This window comes from Oncorhynchus mykiss, chromosome 26 (assembly GCF_013265735.2).
Source record: "Oncorhynchus mykiss isolate Arlee chromosome 26, USDA_OmykA_1.1, whole genome shotgun sequence".
NCBI lineage: Eukaryota > Metazoa > Chordata > Actinopteri > Salmoniformes > Salmonidae > Oncorhynchus > Oncorhynchus mykiss.
This window is the reverse complement of record NC_048590.1, coordinates 34,602,360-34,624,237: the sequence shown is the minus strand read 5'-3', so window position 1 is coordinate 34,624,237 and position 21,878 is coordinate 34,602,360. Positions and strand designations below refer to the sequence as shown.

The following is a 21,878-nucleotide window of genomic DNA, read 5'->3' as shown; positions in this document are numbered from 1 at the left end:
GTATTTGTAATGCATTTTATATACATTGACATTATCCAGCAGTGTCTGTTAAATGAATCTACCCAGATCCAGGAAAACGATATGCAGTTTGAAGCAAGTTTACGGCGACGTTCTAGTTCGTCTATATCGTGCTGCGCAGTATGCAGTCATATCGGTCACTGATAATGTAGACACTGTAAAGCTCTACTAGTAGGAGTGATCAACGCAGCCAAGGAGGACAAGACACCCCTCTAACCCATTGTAGCAAATGGAACTAGAATTAGCTGGCTGCATAGTTCCAAATAGATTACACTTCACCTGATCTGAAAGAGTATACAACCACCCAAAATAGGCTCAAAATCAAATTACTGAGTGCACAACTGTGTAGCTGTTAGTAAACAGTCAAATGCATGCAATCCAACTTAACTTTTTTTTAATATGTTGTGTATATAGATGGTTCATTCATACACCAATCAAATGCTTGAGACCTTCACAATCAAGTCCAATTGTACATGCTTCAATGAAGCATCGAATTGACTTTGTGCTCACAACACGTCTTGTATCCAAACTGAACACCAAGAGCATTCTTTTTTCAGGAATCTAGAATGTTTCCACTTTAGCAGCAAAGTGATGCCACTCATTATTCTACACCGTAACCAAAGTTACAGAGGTTTGTGTTTTAAATGGTCTTAATTGATTTAAAAATTGCAGTCTGATACAGAAGGCTAGGAGACCTGAACAATATGAAAGTGCTAGTCATTAAATTTACAGAAATCAGGCATCACCATAGTGCCATGAAGTATCCAATATGCTACATATGAATACACTTGACACCTTACAAATGCTTCTGGTTGTTTTAGCAAGGCTACTTAAAAATCAAGAACCTTGGCTTGTATATACATAACATGAGAATTTGTTAATGCAGAAAATAACAGACAACACTACTGCCAGAGGTATAATCTTATCACGCACGGCCTTTTGGCCAAAACAGTGAAAATGATGAAACACTTAGTCCCATTATCAATTTCAAATTGTTAAGCCCTCCCATTTTGTTTAAGAGGGAAGAAAAAAAGTCCCCGTCCTAGTATCCTCCACAGTGGATCCCAGAAGACAATGTTGTTTTGAGCTTATTTTTTCTCTTGCTTCAAGCTCAAGTTCTTGGTTTGTTTTCCCAGCCATTTGTTGCATTTGGTTGTCTTCCCACTTCTTCTGGTGCTATTTCCAATTTGATAGTCAGATTGAAGAGTCAGTGAGAAGAACCAGTTCTGGAACCACTACTTAAGGGAACAACACAAGCTTTTTTCACTTCACTACAATCAGTCAGAGTAATAAAAGGGAGAAGGGACGACTCAATTCATTCCTGGAGCGTTGCCTCCAAAGTTGAAATTAGTTGGCACCACTTCTGGCACTGTGAACTTGTATCCGCCATGCTTCTCGATCATTTTGGATTCTAGAATGAAGAAAATAGGGCAATTATACAACAGGCCAAACATGGTAAGTGTTTATTTCCTATGATATTAAAACAATTAAATAAAAATTAACAGCTGTCTTATTGTATGACGGGGATACATTTACTTACCATGTGCTGCCCGTCTCTGGTCTGCAAGTGTGCCAATGTCATGTAGGTGTTTTCCTTGTTCCTCATCAAGGGTTTGTGTGAGTGCCTGGTACCATGCTGGGTCACGGGTCTGGATATCTGAGTTGGAGAAAAACATAGGTAACTTAAGTTTTCCCTCCACTTTTATGTATGATTTACACTTAAGCAACATATTGCGTTCATGTCTTCAATCCCGAGATCTCGTTTATATTGTGTTGTTAAACCTTCTCAGACAAATGCCTCGATGTCTTCAACTGAAGAACATGCTGCTGTGGGGAATTGAACGCGACCCTGATCCAGTGACCACTGACAGTGTCCCGTTCCGAATCATTATTATTTCATCACTTAAGATCTTGTACTAATAATGCACTTTAAATAACAGACCTTAATATTATGAAACACATTTGTGAGTGTAAACACTAATTCACTGTTTATGTCCAATTTGTATCCTTAACTTGACGACCCATCACTAGCTTTGTGTGCCTGAAAGGTGGTCTCCTTACTCTGTAGTATGGCCTTGAAGATCTGGTATTCATCCACCAGGTTGTCTTCGTCATCTACAGCTGTAGTGTATCCCTCCAGTGCAGTCTCCTCTGCGTCGTCCTCATCCCAGTCCTCATCATCCCCATCCTCTCCTGCATGCTTGGCCAGCATCTCCAAGTACTCCTGGCCCTCCTCATCAATGTCATCCTCATCACTGCCCAGCTCGACTGAGGAAAGGTACAATGGATTAATTTATTACTGATCAATCTACTAGCACAACTCAAACCATCTACCAATGAAGTGCTCCTTGCAGCTGTATCTTGTTCTATTTAATATAGTAGGAAGCTTAAATAAGGGAGTGACAATGGGACTTATGAGTTCAGAGGATAGCACAAATGCCGTACCATTCTCCTCATCCTCCTCTCCATCTCCATCTTCATCTTCATCCTCATTCTCGTTCTCTGCTTGACAGGCGTAGGCCCTCTTGAGGCCGTTGAAGAGCAGGATGGCTGCGGGAAGCAGTTGGCCAGCCACCTGGTTGACAGCCTGGGGCCTCTGCTCCAAGTCAATGAGGGCACACAGGCCAAGCACACAGATCTTCCTATCGTGGAGCCTGGGGAATAATAAAAAAAAAAAAATGTAATCTTACAGTACATTTTTCCTCTCTACTTGATATCAAACTATATGGTGGACCAGAGAAACCAGACGAGCTGTAAATATATTAAACGTGAGCATCTTTCCTGGTCTTACCCCAGGAAGCAGTCAACGTCTTTGAGCCACTGGGAGATGAAGTGGTTGGTGATGGGCTCAGTGTTGTTTGGGAAGCGCAGGTTCTCCAGGGTGTTGAGCAGCAGAGGGGGGCTGTAGTACAGGGCAGCGATGGCCACTTGCAGACACATGGTCCTCAGCTCACTGGTCTTCACCTCCCTCGTCAGCCTCTCCAGCGCAGCAGCCACAAACAAGGGAACAACCTGCAGGAGTGGAAAAGAAAGTCTAAGGTGACTGTATGTGCTTCTCAAAAGCAGTTACTTTGAATACAGTCGTAGCCATACAAGATTTAGTGTAGAAGCCAGACACTTACCTGATCAATTCCGCGCCCTTTGCACTGCAGAATAACCACCTCCAACAGCTTGGCTGCATGACACTCTGGATCCTCACCTGGATCGCCAGTCAGAACCTGCATGGAAAACAGATGATCAACTTGTTCACACCCAGCAAAAATACACACCACCAATATGTGTGAAAAAAATTGCATAGCGGCTGTAAGTAACTGTACCTTCTTGCACATGCTGTAGATTATCTCCAGGTATTTAGTGTCAGACAGGAGAGTGTCTGTGTCAACCGTGACGTAGTTGTGAAGGAGAGGCATCATGTCTGAGATAGAGTCACATTCCCCATTTAATATAGTGTTTGTGTATATAATAGTCAAATCACCATAACAGGCAAAGTTGAGACTAGCAGGTTGGTGAGCAGTATACCTGTAAAGTAGTCAAAGCCATCCTGCTGGAAGACCTCAAACACCAAGGGGAGGAGCTGCCACATCTGTTGGGACACCTGCTGGCAGGTCAGGCTGTGTGCCAGAGACAGGATCTCCTCGTAGAACTCTGAAAATCAGCACACACACACACAGGCTGGGTGTCAAAGAGGTAAACATAGGACAACCCCCCCAGAGTGAGTCAGTCACGTAAATGACTCTAGACACCTCGCCCACCTGTAAGCGTCAGAGAGACGGGAGGACCCGGTTTGGAATGTGGTGGGACAGGAAGAGCAAGGGAGACTTACCCAGGACGTGCTGCTGCAGGACGGTGCCAATCACCTGCAGACATATACCCTCCAGCTGCTGGGTGATCTAAAACAGAAACCCCATTCATTTAGTTCGAGCACTGGAACACACACACATACACAGATTCACCATGAACATACAAGTGGTGTTGAAAGAGTAGATTTGATGATTTCATTGTGCAAGTAATTTCCAGAAAACCAAATACCTGTGGGTAGGCACACTGATAAAAACAACATCATAAGTCAACAGCTTTACTTTACACAGTCAACGACCACGAGTAGCATACTAAGAAGACATATCTAACTGTTGACCAACATTTGCTGGTTTGGCTGGTTCCAAGCCCCACGGTCCTGTGCGTCGGCGGACGTACGGGCAGAGAGCCACAGTGCTATTTCTAGAGGCATCAGCCTGCAAGGCACTTTGAAGAGAGAACAGTGTGTGTTTCCAGGAGCGGGTGGGCAGCTGGGAGTGTGCTGGCAGGCAGCAGTGTGAGCTGGGAGGGAAGCTGCTGTACTGAGTGGGTGTTTGGTTGAATGGCTGTAAGCAAATATGCCTTGTCCGAACTAGAATGGCCAAACTAGAATGGCCAATAGGGCAGGAGCCCATATCCTGTTTCTGTAGCATGAGACAGCTTGATGTACAAGTAGACCCCATGGACAGGACACCATGGCTGTACTCACCTCTTTGTGGTCCTCCACCACACTGAGCAGTGTGTCGATAGTGTTGAGGATGCCCATGGCTGTCACCGCCTTGTCGTCCCCTCCCTCCTCGTCAGGCCCCGTCTGGATGACCTGGTTGAAGGTCATCGCCTGAGGAGAGACGGGAATAACAGCCATAAGTGGGTTTTCCTGAGAGCAGAGTCTTTAAAACCAGACCAACATGGAACTAGGAGAGATGGTAATTGGACCTTATTTCCTCTCTCCATGGCTGACAAACAGAACTGTAAATTGATCAAAGGAAGGAGACTTCCTGTGCAGGGCCTTTTTATGAGTCAGGCAGAGCACACACACTCCTCACCAAGTGCTGTGTCATCTCCACAGCGATGGGCGTGACCTCTTCGCTGTACTCGCAGATCATCTTCTGGATGACGTTAGTGAGGTCATCATTCTCCGTTTCACGCACAATGTGCAGGAGGGCCTGCATCACAGGCCGGATGAAGGGAGTGATATACTCTTTGGCTAGGAATGAGGAAAAACATGACAGAGGAGCACTTAGTGATAATCAGCTATATCATTTGGATTCAAGAAGAACATTAACTATTAATGTTATTCAGCAAAGAAAAAGACTCTTCTGAGTCTGACAGTGGAGAGATAGCTAGCTACCTTTCTCCTGGTTGCTGATGAGGACCTGCAGGGCGATGGCTGCCTCCACTTTAACAGGCATCTCGTTGTCGTTGATCAGGCAGAGGCGGGTCAGCTCCAGGGCTGTCTGCAGGTTCTGGTCACTCTTAAACTTGACCTCACAGAAGTAATGAAGGACCCAACAGGCCTATGGGGGAAACACCAGAGATGGTGGTTAACACAGTTAACAAACTGGCTATAATTCTCCTAAATCTAGAATTTCTATCTAGAACCATCAAGATGTGAAGAGTTGAAAAGCCATTGCAATGACAGAGGCAGAACTGTCAGAAAACACGGGTGTTTTACCAAATCATTGTCATTAATATTATTGATACACTCAAATGTATTTATAAAGCCCTTCTTACATCAGCTGATGTCAAAGTGCTGTACAGAAACGCAGCTTAAAACCCCAAACAGCAAGCAATGCAGGTGTAGAAGCACAGTGGCTAGGAAAAACTCCCTAGAAAGGCCAGAACCTAGGAAGAAACCTAGAGAGGAACCAGCCTAAACCTAGAGGAACCAGTCCTCTTCTGGCTGTGTCGGGTGGAGATTATAACAGAACATGGCCAAGATGCTCAAATGTTCATAGATGACCAGCAGGGTCAAATAATAATAATCACAGTGGTTGTCGAGGATGCAACAGGTCAGCGCCTCAGGAGTAAATGTCAGTTGGCTTTTCAATGCTGATCATTCAGAGTATCTCTAACGCTCCTGTCGTCTCCAGACAGTTGAAAACAGCAGGTCTGGGACAGGTAGCATGTCCGGTGATCAGCTCACATGCTCTCCCCTTCTCCCCACTGGAGCCCTGGGACAGAATGATCTGGCAACGTGACACTTACTCTGGCTCTCATATAGCCCAGCTCACTGCGGAACAGAGTGAAGACGTGGTTCTGCAGCATGAACTCCATCTGGTCTTTATAGACCTTTTTCTGTTTCCAGGGGAGAGATGAAAATGAAAATCATGGTTAACAAAAATGCATTTAATGTATTTGACTGCCACGTGGGAGCCATAAAGGGAACTTAAGTGATAAAACAATTTGGCAAAATAGTTACACGCCGAGTCAGCTACCTCATCTGATGAGTACATGGTCAGATCAAAGGTCAACTAGAAAAGAGGAGATAGCAGGTGGTGTTGGGGGTTAATCACCTTGAGCAGGATTTCAGCCAGAGAGCCAATCATGTGCAGCGCTCCGTCCTTCTTCCTGGGGTCAGAGGTGGGCTCAGTGAGGATCTGATAACAGAAGCCCATGGTTTTCTGAAGAACCTAGAGAATAAAGAAATGCATTCAGTCAAATGTGCTGCTTCTGTGTATCCTGGCTAACTGCTACACATTAACATCAAACACCTCTGATATGTCCCAAATGGCACACTAATCCATGCATAGTGCACTACTTTTGACCAAGGCCCATGGGTTAGTGCACTATGTAGGGAATAGGGTGTCATTTGAGATGCAAGCCAGGAGAGTTTGTGGGAGAGTATGGAGGCTGGCCCGTGGTGAGGAGTCAGAGACGTCACAGGTCAGTACTATGATCTCCAGTGGCTCTATGGCTGCAGGTGTGGAGTGAGCACCACCGCACAGACTATAAGACACAGCCAGACGTCAGCACGTAACATGGACAGGCACCACACACCCCGTTCACCCACAGCCAAAACGGAATAGAACTACCTCCATGCTAAAACACCACCTTACATTTAGAACAGAAAGAAAGCCGTAATAAAGCCGTAATACGTAACACATCTGACTAAGGAGCTACAGCAACTAAAGTAGTGCTTTCTTCCAGCTATGCTCCTTTGTTTGCCAGTGTTCTCCTGGCTCGACACATCCACAGACTGGTTCCAACAGCTCTGTACTGTTGTTGGAGCAACAGGGCGCTAATGAGATCCACAGCAGGACAGGGCGGAGGAATGGGCAAGGCCATAAATAAGGGCAGGAGTGAGGCCAGTAGAGAGAGAAAAAATAAAATAAAACAGGCACCGGGCCATCCGTCCCAAATAGCACCCTATTCCCAATATAGTGCACTACTTTTGAACAGGGTTCTGGGCAGAAGAAATTAGTAGTGCACTATATAGGGAATAGGGTGCCATTTGGAATGAACAGGATCACATCATGGCAGGCTGTTGACCCTGCCAGGACCAGGAAGACTCAGCTTTCACATCAGAACCACAACTCACTTCTTTCCTCTTGTTGCAGGAGGTGAAGAGCAGGGTCTGAGCTGCCGTGGTGGGAGAGATGAAATCCTCGAACACATCTGAGACAGGACAGAGAGTCAGCAGATCATTGGTTTGTTAGAATAGCTTTACACAGTTAAATCTTTGAACTGATCACTTCCAGGCAGTCTGATTCCAGGACATTCCTTCTGGATGACAAACACTTTGGAAATCAGAGAAATATTCCGTAAACAAGAATGGCGCTTACCAAACTTCATGCGAATGTACTCGTATGGGTCCTCCTCCCACAACTCCTGGTCACTGTCCGTGTAGCACATTAGGGGGAAAACCACATCCTGAATGATACCCTGGATATGTGGCTTCAGGTTCTTCCAGGTGACAGCGTGTGCGATTCCCTGGTTAATATAGTTGAGTGTCTGCTGGAGGACTCTGGGAGCCACGTATTGCTTCTCCTTGTACTGATATAAGACCTTCAGCAGCACCTACAGACAGACAGATCAGTTCCCTCTGGATGAGATCAGACTCCCATGCAGACAGACACAGTTGAAAGGCAACCTTCTGTCCCTCAGTCAATCCCAGTTCATGCATCACACATCTTTCAGCTCAGACAAAGCCAAGAGCGGCCTTAGCCTCTCACCTGTTGTGCTGCCACTGCGTATCCCTTGAGGAAGAGATCGGCAAACTCTGTGTACTCTTTGGTAGTGTTGCCTGGGCTGCCATACCTGGGAGGGGTTTAAAGATGCTTTCACATGTTAATATACACCGAACCAAAATATAAACACAACACAAAGTGTTGGTCCCATGTTTCATGAGCTGAAATTTAAGATCCCAGACATTTTCCATATGCACAAAAGGTTACTCTCCAATTTTGTGCACACATTTGTTTACATCCCTGCTAGTGAGCATTTCTCCTTTGTCAAGATAATCCATCCACCAGACAGGTAATAATGATAAGTGACATCATTAAGGGGTTATCAGTTTCACCTGGTCAGTCTCATGGAAAGAGTAGGTGTTCATAATGTTCTGTACACTCAGTGTAGTACAGTGACAGTGTGCTGGGGTGGGTTGAGTAGGCTTACCTCTCAAAGAGCCTGGCTAGGATGTGGAGGGCCCACTTCTTACACTTCCACCAGGGCAGCTCAGGTCTCTCATCCTCATCCACCTGCAAGGTCTCCTGTGAGGCACAGACAGGGAAGGAGGGGAGAAAGAGAAAAAAAAAATATATATATATATATATATATATATCAGCTTTCTTTCAACTAGCAGCAATTAAAATAAACCAAACAAACTACAGCTAATGTGTTTGGGAGCTACTTGATTTGCAGTCAACCTATTTGTGCTCCCTCCTTGCCCTACCACAGTAAATCTGCCCTCACCGGAGGCACGTCTCTATCCACCACTGTCTTCAGGATCTCCATCCACTCCGTCAGGTTCTGTCGGTTGATCAGCTCCAAGGGGAGGTTATACTGTGGACAGAGAAAAGGAGAAACCCTGTCTATTCAATTCAAAAAGCTTTGTCGTCGTTCCAATGGACAGACAGAAAACCCTAGACAGCAGTGCAGTCTGGCATGCTGAGGGGGACAGGTCTAGCCCAGTGGCCCTGACATGGACCAGATGGTCCTCAGCCCCCCCCCCCCTACAAGACAACCATAATAGACCCATCTCCAAACCCAGTATTATGGAAGTAGTAGCTAAATACCTGGACACTACACCTATACATCCAAATTTAGACAAGTACCATACACTCCCTATACAATCAACACAGGCTAATATATACACAACTTCTAAGAAGGTGAGCGTGACAGATATGGTCAGTAGTACCTGGAAGAGGGCGTAGAGGATCTTGAAGATCTGTTTTTGCACCAGGACAGATTCACTGGAAGGGTCAGGGAGCAGCTGGATGAAGCGGTCCTTCAGCATGGGCATGAAGATCTGCATGGCCGCCACCAGAGGACTGCGCTCGTCTGGCTTCTTGTACCTGTCAAACACACAATCAGAAACATCAGCCACCCGAAGACATAGCAAACAGTTCTATAATACAGTCTCTGTTCCAAATGGCACCCCATTCCCTAAATGGTTAGGACACAAACATGGTCACTCTAAAACAAGGAGTCCTTACTCATAGTTTTTAACCAGCTGGTAGAGGCAGAGCAGGATGCCCAGCCAGCCGGCACTGTTATCTGACTGCAGGTAGAAGCCAATCTTGTCCACGATGGCAGTCCACTTGCCGGGGTAGTCGTGTTTAATCATGTGGTGGATGCATGTCGTCAGCTGCACTCTGAAGGGTTAGACAGGAGAAAGGTTGGAAGACGATCTGGTTGAGCAGAGCTACCTCTACCCCTATCCCCCCTCTTCTGGCGCTGTGCAGTGAGCTGAGCAGCCACAGGGTGGTGGTCAGTTACCTGATGCGCTCGGGGGAGTGGATGATTGCCTCCACAATGTTGTCACGGATAAACTGCCTGTCCTCCTCTGGTATGTTATTGACAGGCGTCTCCGTGCTGGTACCGTCCCCCTCGCTCCAGTGCTGGGTCACCATGTTCTTTAGGTAGATCACCCCTGGGGAGAGGGGGACATTCAACTGACTAAACATAAGACAGGCTTCATAGAGATCCTAATAATATTGGATTACATACAGTGCATTCGCAAAGTATTCAGACCCCTTAACTTTTTCCTTAACTTTTTCCACATTCTGTTACGTAACAGCCTTATTACAAAATTGATTGAAATGCCCCCCCCCCCCCCCCCCCCCTCAAAATACTCCATAATGACAAAATAAAATCTGAAGAAATTGCACATTTATTAATAAGAAACTGAAATATCACATTTACATTAGTATTTAGACTCTTTACTCAGTACTTTGTTGATGCACCTTTGGCAGCGATTACAGCCTTGAGTCTTATTTGGTATGACGCTATAAGCTTGGCACACCTGTTTTTGGAGAGTTCCTTGCATTCTTCTCTGCAGATCCTCTCAAGCTCTGTTAGGTTGGATGGGGAGCGTTGATGCACAGCTATGGTCAGGTCTCAAAGACATTGAGGCTTGTACCGAAGCCACTCCTCAGTTGTCGTCTCGGCTGTGTGCTTAGTTAGGGTCGTTGTCATGTTGGAAGGTGAACCTTGGCCCTAGTCTGAGGCCATAAGCGCTCTGGAGCAGGTTATCATCAATATCTCTGCTCTGTTCATCTTTCCCTCGATGCTGACTAGTCTCCCAGTACCTGCAGCTGAAAAACATCCCCACATCATGATGCTGCCACCACCATGCTTCAACGTAGGGATGGTATTGGCCATGTGCTGAGCAATGCCTGGTTTCCTCCAGACGTGAGGTCAATCTTGGTTTCATTAGACCAGAGAATCTTGTTTCTCATGGTTTGAGAGTCCTTTAGGTGCCTTTTGGCAAACTCCAAGCGGTTTTACTGGGGAGTGGCTTTCGTCTGGCAACTCTACCATAAAGGCCTGATTGTTGGAGTGCTGCAGAGATGGTTGTCCTTCTGAAAGGTTCTCCCATCTCTACAGAGGAACTCTAGAGCTCTGTCAGAGTGACCATTGGGTTCTTGGTTACCTCCCTGACCAAGGCCCTTATCCCCAAATGCTCAGTTTGGCCGGGCTGCCAGCTCTAGGAAGAGTCTTGGTGGTTCCAAACTTCATCCATTTAAGAATGATGGAGGCCACTCTGTTCGTGGGGACCTTCAATGCTGCAGAAATGTTTTGGTACTCTTCCCCAGATCTGTGACTCGACACAATCCTGTCCCGGAGCTCTACGGACAATTCCTTCTACCTCATGTCTTGGTTTTTGCTCTGACATGCACTGTCAACTGTGGGACCTTATATAGATAGGTGTGTGCCTTTCCAAATCATGTCTAATAAATTGAATTTACCACAGGTTGACTCCAGTTTAGTTGTAGAAACATCTCAATGATGATCAACGGGAAACAGGATGCACCTGAGCTCAATTTCATGTCTCGTTGCTAAGGGTCTGAATACTTATGTAAATAAGATTCTCTTTATATAATTGTATACATTTTTTTTTTTTTATCATTTATCATTGAGGGTAGATTGATGAGGAAATGTTTTTATTTAATGCATTTTAGAATAAGACTAATGTAACAAAACGTAGAAAACGGGAGGGGTCTGACTACTTCCGAATGCACTATATGTAATTATATGGCAGGATTAATGTACAGCTGGTATTCCATCACCTTAGATTTAATTAATGCAAATCATATGATATTGAAGTAAAAATCTGCTTTGATAATGGGGTTTAAATTTAACCCTTCCAATTCCTATGGATTTCCATGTAATTGCAGCTGGTTAAAGTGGCACAATATTCCCCACATCTCTTTAAATCACTTAATATCAGGGAGATCTCTAAATTGTTAGAGTGAGTCAGTGTGACATTGGGAGGTGTGAAAGAGTCCATCAGCCTAGACCAGCACATTCACTGTGACTCCTCTCATGTTGTGCTCAGGCTGAGAGGGAGTAGCAGTCGGCCGGGGGAGTAAGAGGAGTACTTCTAGGCCCCTTTAAGAGCCCACACCTCTCCTCTGTCAACACACTAGCATGGCCCTGTTCATTAGCACTCCCCATCCAAACAAGGAGTCACTCAAATATTCATCCTTCCTCTACCCCCTGAAATTACAGCTCATATCTCTGCCTCCATCTTCAACTGATAAAATCAGAGCAGAGCAGCAGAAAGAGGCCTAATTCCTTAAGTGAGTCATAGAACAGAAGTGTAAAAGTGTAATTTAGTTAGGGGTTTGCAATAGTTCCCCCTCTCTGAATTTGGAGTACGGGTGTGAATTATTCTACAGAGCCACAATGGAGCGTCTGAGGTCAGTGGCTCGCAGGCAGGCCAGGGCGGTTGACAGGGGCTGAGGGACAGGCCAGGCAGTGTATAGGGACAGGCCAGGCGGTGGATAGGGGAGGGGGCAGGCCAGGCAGTGGATAGAGGGGGGAGACAGGCCAGGCAGTGGATAGAGGGGGACAGACAGGCCAGGCAGTGGATAGAGGGGGACAGACAGGCCAGGCAGTGGATAGGAAGGGGACATGCCAGGCAGGGGTCAGACAGACTGCTGACACGTGACAGCTAGCTGGGAAGTCATAATCCTGCCAGTCAGTGCTGACACAGCAAGACTCTCACAACCACCCTCCCCAACCCATTAATGTCCCCCTCTGCCCAGTCCAACACTCAACGTCCCCCTAGCCCACACAATGAGGCAGGGAATAGATGATTCCTGAATTTGCAAAAGATGCAATTGCCTATAATAGTGTGACAGGTTTGAAAAAAACAAACCACGACAAAAAAATATATGCTATTATCTGCCATTAGCAGGCAGGCATTTGCCCTCAATAGGAGAGGGACCTGGGTCTGATCGCACTGCCTTTATGGAATCCCAGACATTTGCCTGCTAGCTACGGAATCGCTTAGCTCCTCCCTTTGTGTCAGATTACAGCAAATGAGCCTCATTACCGCGGAACTTGTGGCCAAAGTGCCGAGTGTGAAGTTCCTGTGGAGGTGCCAAGCCAACATTTAAGCATCTGTTAACCAATGTCGTGCCACCATTGCAGCTGCATTAACTTAATGCAATTGGTCTGAATCGGAGTCAGGTGCAGCAGGGCTCTATGGCAGGCCAAAGAGCACAGTCACAAGGATAGCATTTCTGCTCAACACACCAGTTCCTGGAGAGGTTTGCTTAGAAATGTTCAGGCCATCTGTTTGACAAGAGGCACACAGATTAGCACCCAACGCATAAGGCAGGATGGGCTGCTGCCATGTTAGACTTTTCTCCAGGCTGTCATATTACTATTGTGTTGTTGAAGCAAACTACAATGTCGAAGAACTGACAAGATAGAAGTTAGGACATGCTATGGGTGAGCACAATTGAATACGCTAGTGTGGAGTCTAGCAGCACGTTGAAAATGACAGGCTCTGTCTGGTAGCCACCTGAGGACGGCACACATTTTAAATGTAATAAAAGTCAACGAGCCACTGATCAAGAGCAGATCGTCCTAACATATAAATTGCACATCATTACCAGAGAGGCATGTGTGATACATGGACAGGCTACCAACAACCCCTCACACGGAGCATCTCAAACATGTGGAAGGTTATTTTCTAACAAAGGCAGCTGTATCAATGACTAGACACACTGTCCAGGCCAAGCAACTATAAATTTCACTAGAGCCCCCTAGCAGACTAAAAGAAGTGTGAAATCTCAATGCCGTAGGACAGGATAAAATAAGATGCAACAGTAGCATAATAAAAGATGGCATCATATACAACAAAAACACCTTTCTTCTCTTTCTATCATGTGTGTATCTTGGTGAACAAATGTACAAGTTCATGGGAAATTGGTCAGTCTTCACAATATGACTGGTGTCATCCGTGTGGGAGCGGTGACAGTCAGGGCAGGGGTCATCTTTGAGAAAGCGTGCTCAGTTCATTTGAGCTACAGTTGTAGATACTCTTCTCACCGTTCAGTTCCGGTGAATTTCCATCTGCAAGAGAGCCCAGAACCCCACCCCACATCATCATAATAAATACCCATCCTCTGAAACTCACCTGCTTGTCTGACGGGCAAATCTAACTGATCAGACATGGTGACTTGCAGCAGAGCTGACACAAAATTCACCTGGGTGTGACCCTGTAAATGAAAGCAGGAAAGGATGCATGAATATCAAACACTGATGTGTATTTAACCTAAATCAGCAAAACAGTGTATAACAAACATCTTCAGCCATTTGACTCCTTGCTGTCCCCAGTCCACCTGGTCTTGCTGCTGCTCCAGTTTAGTAGTAGTGGTAGTAGTAGGTTTAATTGGTTTCTCAGTCTAAGACTGAAATGTACACCAATTTATAGTCATAACATCAATCATATATAATTAGCAGATCCTAAAGTAGCAAAACACTTAATATAATACATTGGTAAAATATACAATATATGTAAACAAAACAACAATGACAGCTTTAGAAAGCACATCTTTAGAGTTCTTAGGAAGACATTTGCCCTGGGCTATATGGTGTATGCATGATCAGTGTAGTGAAGAATGGGATGGTAGAGTTCTGACAGCGGCCTGTACGTGTCATGGGAGTGTTCAGTTTGTGGCTGTTGCGGGTTTCCTGTCCAGTAATCTGCTGTCTGCTTGGATGGAGCCAGTCCGCAAACTGGGAGTTCGTACTCTGTTTATGCAAGCAGAAGAGAGCACTCCTCGAACACCCACTATTTTATCTAGTGCACCAAATTCCACCTCACTACCGGTCTTTGTTGCCGACTGCAGTACCCAGCAGCGACTGACAGCCTCCCCCGTTAAGGTAAGTGATTCATCAACAGTTTCAACTGTTCTGCCTGTTGCTATGGAACCCTGACCTGTTCACCAGAAGTGCTACCTTGTCCTGGACCTGCTGCTTCCAACTCTCTCTACCAAACCTTCTCTCTCTAACTCAGAATGACCAGCTATGAAAAGCCAACTGACATTTACTCCTGAGGTGCTGACCTGTTGCACCCCGTACAACCACTGATTAGTATTATTATTATTTGACCGTGCTGGTCAACTATGGACGTTTGAACATCTTGGCCATGTACTGTTATATTCGCCACCCGGCACAGCCAGAAGAGGACTGGCCACCCCTCAGAGCTTGGTTCCTCTAGGCTTCTTCCTAGGGAGTTTTCCCTAGCCACCATGCTTCTACATCTTCATTAGAGGCTGACCGATTAATCGGCATGGCCGATTAATTAGGGCCGATTTCAAGTTATGGCGATCGGTAATCGGCATGTTTGCAAGCCGATTATGGCCGATTACAGTGTACAGGAGACTCCGAGGCGGGCTGACCACCTGTTACAGGAGGGCAGCAAGGAGCCAAAGTAAGTTGCTAGCTAACATTAAACATATCTTATAAAATACAATGAATCTTAACATAATCGCTAGTTAACTACACATGGTTGATATTACTAGCTTAACTAGCTTGTCCTGCGTTGCATATAATCAATGCGGTGTTTGTTTATTCATCATCGAATCACAGCCTACTTCGCCAAACGGGTGATGATTTAACAAAGGCATTCGTGAAAAAAAGCACTGCCGTTGCACCAATGTACCTAACCATAAACACTAATGCCTTTCTTAAAATCAATGCACAAGTTAGCAGGCAATATTAACTAGGGACATTGTGTCACTTTTCTTGTGTTCTGTGCAAGCAGAGTTAGTGTATATGCAGCAGTTTGGCCTGCCTGGCTCGATGCGAACTGTGTGAAGACCATTTCTTCCTAACAAAGACCGTAAATAATTTGCCAGAATTTTACATAATTATGACATAACATTGAAGGTTGTGCAATGCAACCACAATATTTAGACTTAGATGCCACCCATTCGATAAAACACGGAACGGTTCATTTGTTTTCGAAATGATAGGTCATTAATACGGTCAAATCAGGAAACTAAGGCTTGTATTTCCTTGTGTTTTATTATAATTAAGTCTGATTTGATATAGCAGTCTGAGCAGTGGTAGGCAGCAGCAGCAGGCTCGTAAGCATTAATTCAAACAGCACTTTCCTGCGTTTGCCAGTAGCTCTTCGCAACGCTTGAAGCACAGCGCTGTTTATGACTTCAAGTCTATAAACTCCCGAGATTAGGCTGGCAATACTAGTGCCTATAAGAACATCCAATAGTCAAAGGTAAATGAAATACAAATGGTATAGATAGAAATACAGTCCTATAATTCCTAATAAATACAACCTAAAACTTCTTACCTGGGAATATCGAAAACCCATGTTAAAAGGAACCACCAGCTTTCACATGTTGTCATGTTCTGAGCAAGGAACTTAAACATTAGGTTTTTTTATTATAATTTTTTACATGGCAATAATACATGGAATATTGCACTTCTACCTTCTCAAACACTGTTTTTGCATTATTTAAACCATATTGAACATGTTTCATAATTTATTTGAGCCTAAATTGATTTTATTTATGTATTATATTATGTAAAAAAATCAATTAAAAAAAAGTGTTAATTCAGTATTGTTGTAATTGTCATTATTACACATTTTTCAACACTGATACTGAAACTTCTGTTATTGACCAAATACTTATTTTCCACCATAATTTGCAAATATATTCATTCAAAATCCTACCATGTGATTTTCCCCCCTCATTTTGTCTGTCATAGTTGAAGTGTACCTATGATGAAAATTACAGACCTCATCTTTTTAAGTCAGAGAACTTGCACAATTGGTGGCTGACTGAATACTTTTTTGCCCCACTGTACAAGAGTGCAGCATACTTTTTACATTATCATTGATCACATAAGTTTATTTTATTTAACTAGGCAAGTCAGCTAAGAACAAATTCTTACTTTCAATGACGGCCTAGGAACAGTGGGTTAACTGCCTTGTTCATGGGCAGAACGACAGATGTTTAACCTTGTCAGCTCAGGGATTCGGGAATGAAAATGGGTCTCAATGCTTTGCCCCCCACATATCCTTATATCACTTGCTATATTAAATGAATACTGTTCAGGCTTAACTGCTCCAGATGAGTCAAACGTAAGATAGGAAAAATAGCCTACTACCCTCCTTTCCCGGTAGATAACAATGCACTCAGACCTCTCCCTGGATACCACACAACATGACTCAGATCTAACAATCCAACTGCACATTCTTGTTCTGTGGATTGAAAATCTGGGCATTGTATATTCTGTTGTCACGAAAAACAAAACGACCTCAGATTGTTGAGTGGAGATGTTCATGTACAGTTGTGGCCAAAAGTTGAGAAAGACAATTATTTTCACCAAGTCTGCTGCCTCAGTTTGTATGATGGCAATTTGCATATACTCCAGAATGTTATGAAAAGTGATCAGATGAAATGCAATTAATTGCAAAGTCCCTCTTTGCCATGCAAATGAACTGAATCCCCAAAACATTTCCACTGCATATCAGCCCTGCCACAAAAGGACCAGCTGACATGTCAGTGATTCTCTTGTAAACACATGTGTGAGTGTTGACAAGGCTGGAGATCACTCTGTCATTCTGATTGAGTTCGAATAACAGACTGGAAGCTTCAAAAGGAGGGTGGTGCTTGGAATCATTGTTCTTCCTCTGTCAACCATGGTTACCTGTAAGGAAACACGTGCAGTCATCATTGCTTTGCACAAAAAGGGCTTCACAGGCAAGGATATTGCTGCCAGTAAGATTGCACCTAAATCAATAATTTATCGGATCTCAAGAACTTCAAGGAGAGGGGTTAAATTGTTGTGAAGGCTTCAGGGCGCCCAAGTCCAGCAAGCACCAGGACCATCTCCTAAAGTTGATTCAGGTGCGGGATCGGGGCACCACCAGTACAGAGCTTGCTCAGGAATGGCAGCAGGCAGGTGTGAGAGCATCTGCACACACAGTGAGGCAAAGACGTTTGGAGGATGGCCTGGTGTCAAGATGGGCAGCAAAGAAGCCACTTTTCTCCAGGAAAAACACCAGGGACAGACTAATATTCTGCAAAAGGTACAAGGATTGGACTGCTGAGGACTGGTGTAAAGTCATTTTCTCTGATGAATCCCCTTTCCGATTGTTTGGGGCATCCGGAAAAAAGCTTGTCCGGAGAAGACAAGGTGAGCGCTACCATCAGTCCTGTGTCATGCCAAAACAGTAAAACATCCTGAGACCATTCATGTGTGGGGTTGCTTCTCAGCCAAGGGAGTGGGCTCACTCACAATTCTGCTTAAGAACACAGCCACGAATAAAGAATGGTACCAACACATCCTCCGAGAGCAACTTCTCCCAACCACCCAGGAACAAACCACCCAGGAACAAACAAAAACCCACAAATTCTGACAAACTCCAAGCATTGATTATGCAAGAATGGGCTGCCATCAGTCAGGACGTGGCCCAGAAGTTAATTGACAGCATGCCAGGGCGGATTGCAGAGGTCTTGAAAAAGAAGGATCAACACTGTAAATATTGACTCTTTGCATCAACTTCATGTAATTGTCAATAAAAGCCGTTGACACTTATGAAATGCTTGTAATTATACTTCAGTATTCCATAGTAACATCTGACAAAAAATATCTAAAGACACTGAAGCAGCAAACTTTGTGGAAATTAATATTTGTGTCATTCTCAAAACTTTTGGCCACGACTGTACATTTCATTTTTGAGCCTTGTTAGGCCTACTCTTATCAAACTAGTTAGCTAATAATACGTTCGAGCTGATGACACACAATATGGACACATCACAGAAACAACAACTTCACTTAAAGTTCACCTAAACCCCAGTTACATGACAACACCGTACATCTACCGTACATCTATCGTTCTAAGGATATCATAGCCGAGTATATTTGACACTTCCTCAAGACTTCCTCCTACTAGCTAGCGAGCGAAACATGGCTAACTATGGGACTATAAAATAATTCACGACGTCCGTATATGTTAGTAATCAATGGCACGTCTACATTTGACATATAGTCGACATCTAGACAATGATAATAGGCCATGTTGCACATAGCTGGCTATTTAATTTGTAAGGCTAACATTAGCGAAAGAATTTGCGCACGCGGACAGCTCATCGAATGACTCAATGTAATTGATGTAACACTAGCCGCAAAAGGTTGCTAACGTAGCGCTAGCCAGCGAACATTCACTTTCCCTTTCACAAATGAGGTACAAACAAAACGTTTGCCATGTTAATAAATGCGTAGCTATTATTAATAATGATTGCTATTGTTTACGTTGTGTCTTGCAAGTTAACTAACGTTGGATAAATCAAACCTACCTAGCTAGTTAGCAAATATTAGTTAGCTTGCTAGTTAGCTACGTTCATGGAAGTCAAAGCCAGCAAGCTAAATAATAATGTAACATTAGCTACTCTCATATTAAATACATGATAGGAAAGTAGTTTGATGATAAAAGCTTGAATAACTAACGTTACACCTGTCAATTCGTCCGATTGGTGACATTTTGGCTGACTAACCAGTTTAGTTAGGCATCTAAAATCAACGGGCTAGCTAGTTAGCATAATTGCTGTGCATGTCAGCAGTAAAATTAAAAAAATACACCTGACACGTGATTCACTTAGCCAACTTGCTAATACAGATTTTCGAACTTTTAGCAAACGCTACCTACATTCGTATACTATATCGCATGATTTAGTTAGTTTAGACCAAACTTGTATAAATAAATGGCAAAAATGTGTCTTTCCAACGATTCAAACATGATACATCAGCTAGGCCAAAAGCAAGCATTGTGCAAAAAGGCTTTTTACTGCGTAGCTAGCAGCTAATTATCAAGGAAGCTAATGCTAACTTCCGCACGTTTTTAAAGAACCAACTGCGGGTACATGGGGTGGATTCGCTTGGAGTTGCCGATCTTGGTGTTCAAATATAATTCGAAACTTTGATTATTACACCCGTAACGGCAAAAGTCACATGTATTCACCGAAACATATGTCGAATAGAAAATATTTGATCTGTCAAAGTTCTGGACTGACTCTGGTCTCCCACAGCCACAAGCTAGGAGGACTCCATTCCATCTTTGATGTGTGACACAACAGAAGAGGCCCGATTAGCACCATCACAAGTTTTTACCTCGTTCAGCTGTCTCTCCGCGGCCTCACGCAAGTTTGGGTCCATGGTACCCCGAAGGGCCTCGATCAATACGTTAGGATCCATAGCTAAATCTGGTATGGCTCGGATTCAGTATTTCTGTGGTCTATGAATTCCCAGTCAATGCGCACATGGACGCACGGCTCTTCAGTTACCGGCGCGAAAGGAAGAAGTGAATGAAGTACCCGGATAGATCAGGGCCAAATTTCTCCAACACGAACATCCGCTTCGAACTATTGCACTCTAGGAGTTGTAGTTTTACATGTGTGATAGCAATTCAATTCAAGGGGCTTTATTGGCATGGGAAACATGTGTTAACATTGACAAAGCAAGAGAGGTAGATGATATACAAAAGTGAAATAAACATTAAAAATTAACAGTAAACATTACACATACAGAAGTTTCAAAACTCTCTCTCACACGGTCTTACGGTCAGTAAATAAAGACACTGCTGGTAATGAGAACAACATATGAAAATGGAAAGCATGTCATTGCAGTTGGCTAGTAGATTTGAATTTTTCAGCACCATTGAGGTGTCCAAATATCTTAGAAAATATGGTAGTAATCTTGCTAAGACCAGAAGAGCTGATGAGGAAAAGGTGATCATTAAGATAACTTCCCTTTCTCAGAGGTCCCCAGCTGACCTCTTGGGGGAGGAGAAGATGGAACTAATTGAGTTACAAAATAAACTGGATAATATATATAAATTAAAAGCAGAAGGAGCCTTTATTAGATCTAGGAAAAAATGGATTGAGGAGGGAGAACAGAATTCATCCTATTTCTTTAGACTTGAGAAATTTCACTCTGAAAATAACACTATCCATAAGTTAAACATTGGTGTTATTACAGATGACCAAACATTAATCGCTAAATACTGTAGCAATTTTTACAGAAAATTGTATAGCTCAACGTACTGGCAGGAATCCACAGATATATTTTTTAACTCACTGAATAATGTTCACTCTATCAGTGATATAGAATCTAAACAGTGTGATGAGCCCATCAAAGTTGAAGAGATTATAGAGTCTATCAAACATCTAAAGAACAATAAATCACCAGGTGTTGATGGAATTACATCAGAATTTTACAAATTATTTTCTGAACAAGTAGCTCCCTTCCTATTTGAAGTCTTTTTAGAGAGTATTAAAAACAATGTTCTCCCTCCTACAATGAGTCAGGGGTTAATAACACTGATACCTAAGCCTAAAAAAGAAGTGCTGCTCATCGATAACTGGCGTCCAATTTGTCTTCTTAATAATGACTATAAGATATTAGCCTTACTACTTGCAAAAATAAGTAAAGAAGTCCTTTATGCAATCATTGATGAAACACAGTCTGGCTTCATGAGGAACAGACATATTTCTAACAATGTCAGACTAGTTTTAGACATACTTAACTACTCAGACCTAATAACTGAGAATAGCTTCATATTATTTTTAGATTTTATAAAGCATTTGACACAGTAGAGCATCAGTTTCTCTTCCACTCCCTTGAGAGACTTGGCTTTGGGGATTTCTTCTGTAAGGCTATTAAGGCTCTCTATGCAAATGGTAACAGCTCTATCAAATTGAAATATGGCACCTCACCTAGATTTGAGTTAAAGAGAGGAATTAGGCAAGGTTGTCCTATCTCTCCATACCTGTTTTTATTAATCACCCAACTTCTTGCAAATTCTTTAAATAATAGTCCTGTACAAGGTATTTCCATAGCTGGTAAAGACATTATTATAAGCCAGCTGGCTGACGATACTACACTTTTTCTGAAAGACGCTAACCAAATTCCCATATCGATCAATGTGATACAATCCTTTTCCAAAGCGTCTGGTTTAATCTTAACATTAATTAATCTTAACATTAATAAATGTGAACTCATAGCTGTCAAAGATTGTGTGACACCTTCATATTATGGTATTCCAGTAAAATAAGAACTTACATATTTAGGTA

The 21,878-nt window shown here is 43.5% G+C and overlaps 1 protein-coding gene and 1 non-coding gene across 2 annotated transcripts; both read right to left on the bottom strand.

Moving 5' to 3' along the window:
• Window positions 1-395: 395 nt before the first annotated feature.
• LOC110506696 (importin-7) lies at window positions 396-20,122 on the bottom strand. Its single transcript, XM_021586504.2, has 24 exons — window positions 19,918-20,122; window positions 13,910-13,991; window positions 9,754-9,907; window positions 9,471-9,629; window positions 9,173-9,329; window positions 8,728-8,817; window positions 8,431-8,525; window positions 7,989-8,073; window positions 7,599-7,833; window positions 7,355-7,431; window positions 6,330-6,446; window positions 6,022-6,111; window positions 5,165-5,330; window positions 4,860-5,020; window positions 4,523-4,651; window positions 3,842-3,908; window positions 3,538-3,663; window positions 3,336-3,433; window positions 3,141-3,236; window positions 2,810-3,030; window positions 2,464-2,672; window positions 2,080-2,286; window positions 1,559-1,675; window positions 396-1,429 (listed from the first exon to the last, which is right to left on the bottom strand). Exons 1-24 carry the CDS (start codon window positions 19,999-20,001, stop codon window positions 1,329-1,331), a joined length of 3,123 nt encoding a protein of 1,040 aa, XP_021442179.1. The 5' UTR covers window positions 20,002-20,122; the 3' UTR covers window positions 396-1,328.
• On the bottom strand, window positions 6,646-6,823 carry LOC118944578. Its single transcript, XR_005039930.1, has one exon. It is a non-coding gene; the product is annotated as a small nucleolar RNA SNORA23 (small nucleolar RNA).
• Window positions 20,123-21,878: the final 1,756 nt, after the last annotated feature.

Coding starts and splice junctions, on each gene's coding strand:
- LOC110506696 (XM_021586504.2), bottom strand. CDS start 20,001: ATGGATCCTAACGTATTGATCGAGGCCCTTCGGGGTACCATGGACCCA. Junction 13,992..19,917: donor CGGAGAGACAGCTGAACGAG/GTAAAAACTTGT, acceptor TTTCATTTACAG/GGTCACACCCAGGTGAATTT. Junction 6,447..7,354: donor CCTGCAACAAGAGGAAAGAA/GTGAGTTGTGGT, acceptor TTTATTCTCTAG/GTTCTTCAGAAAACCATGGG.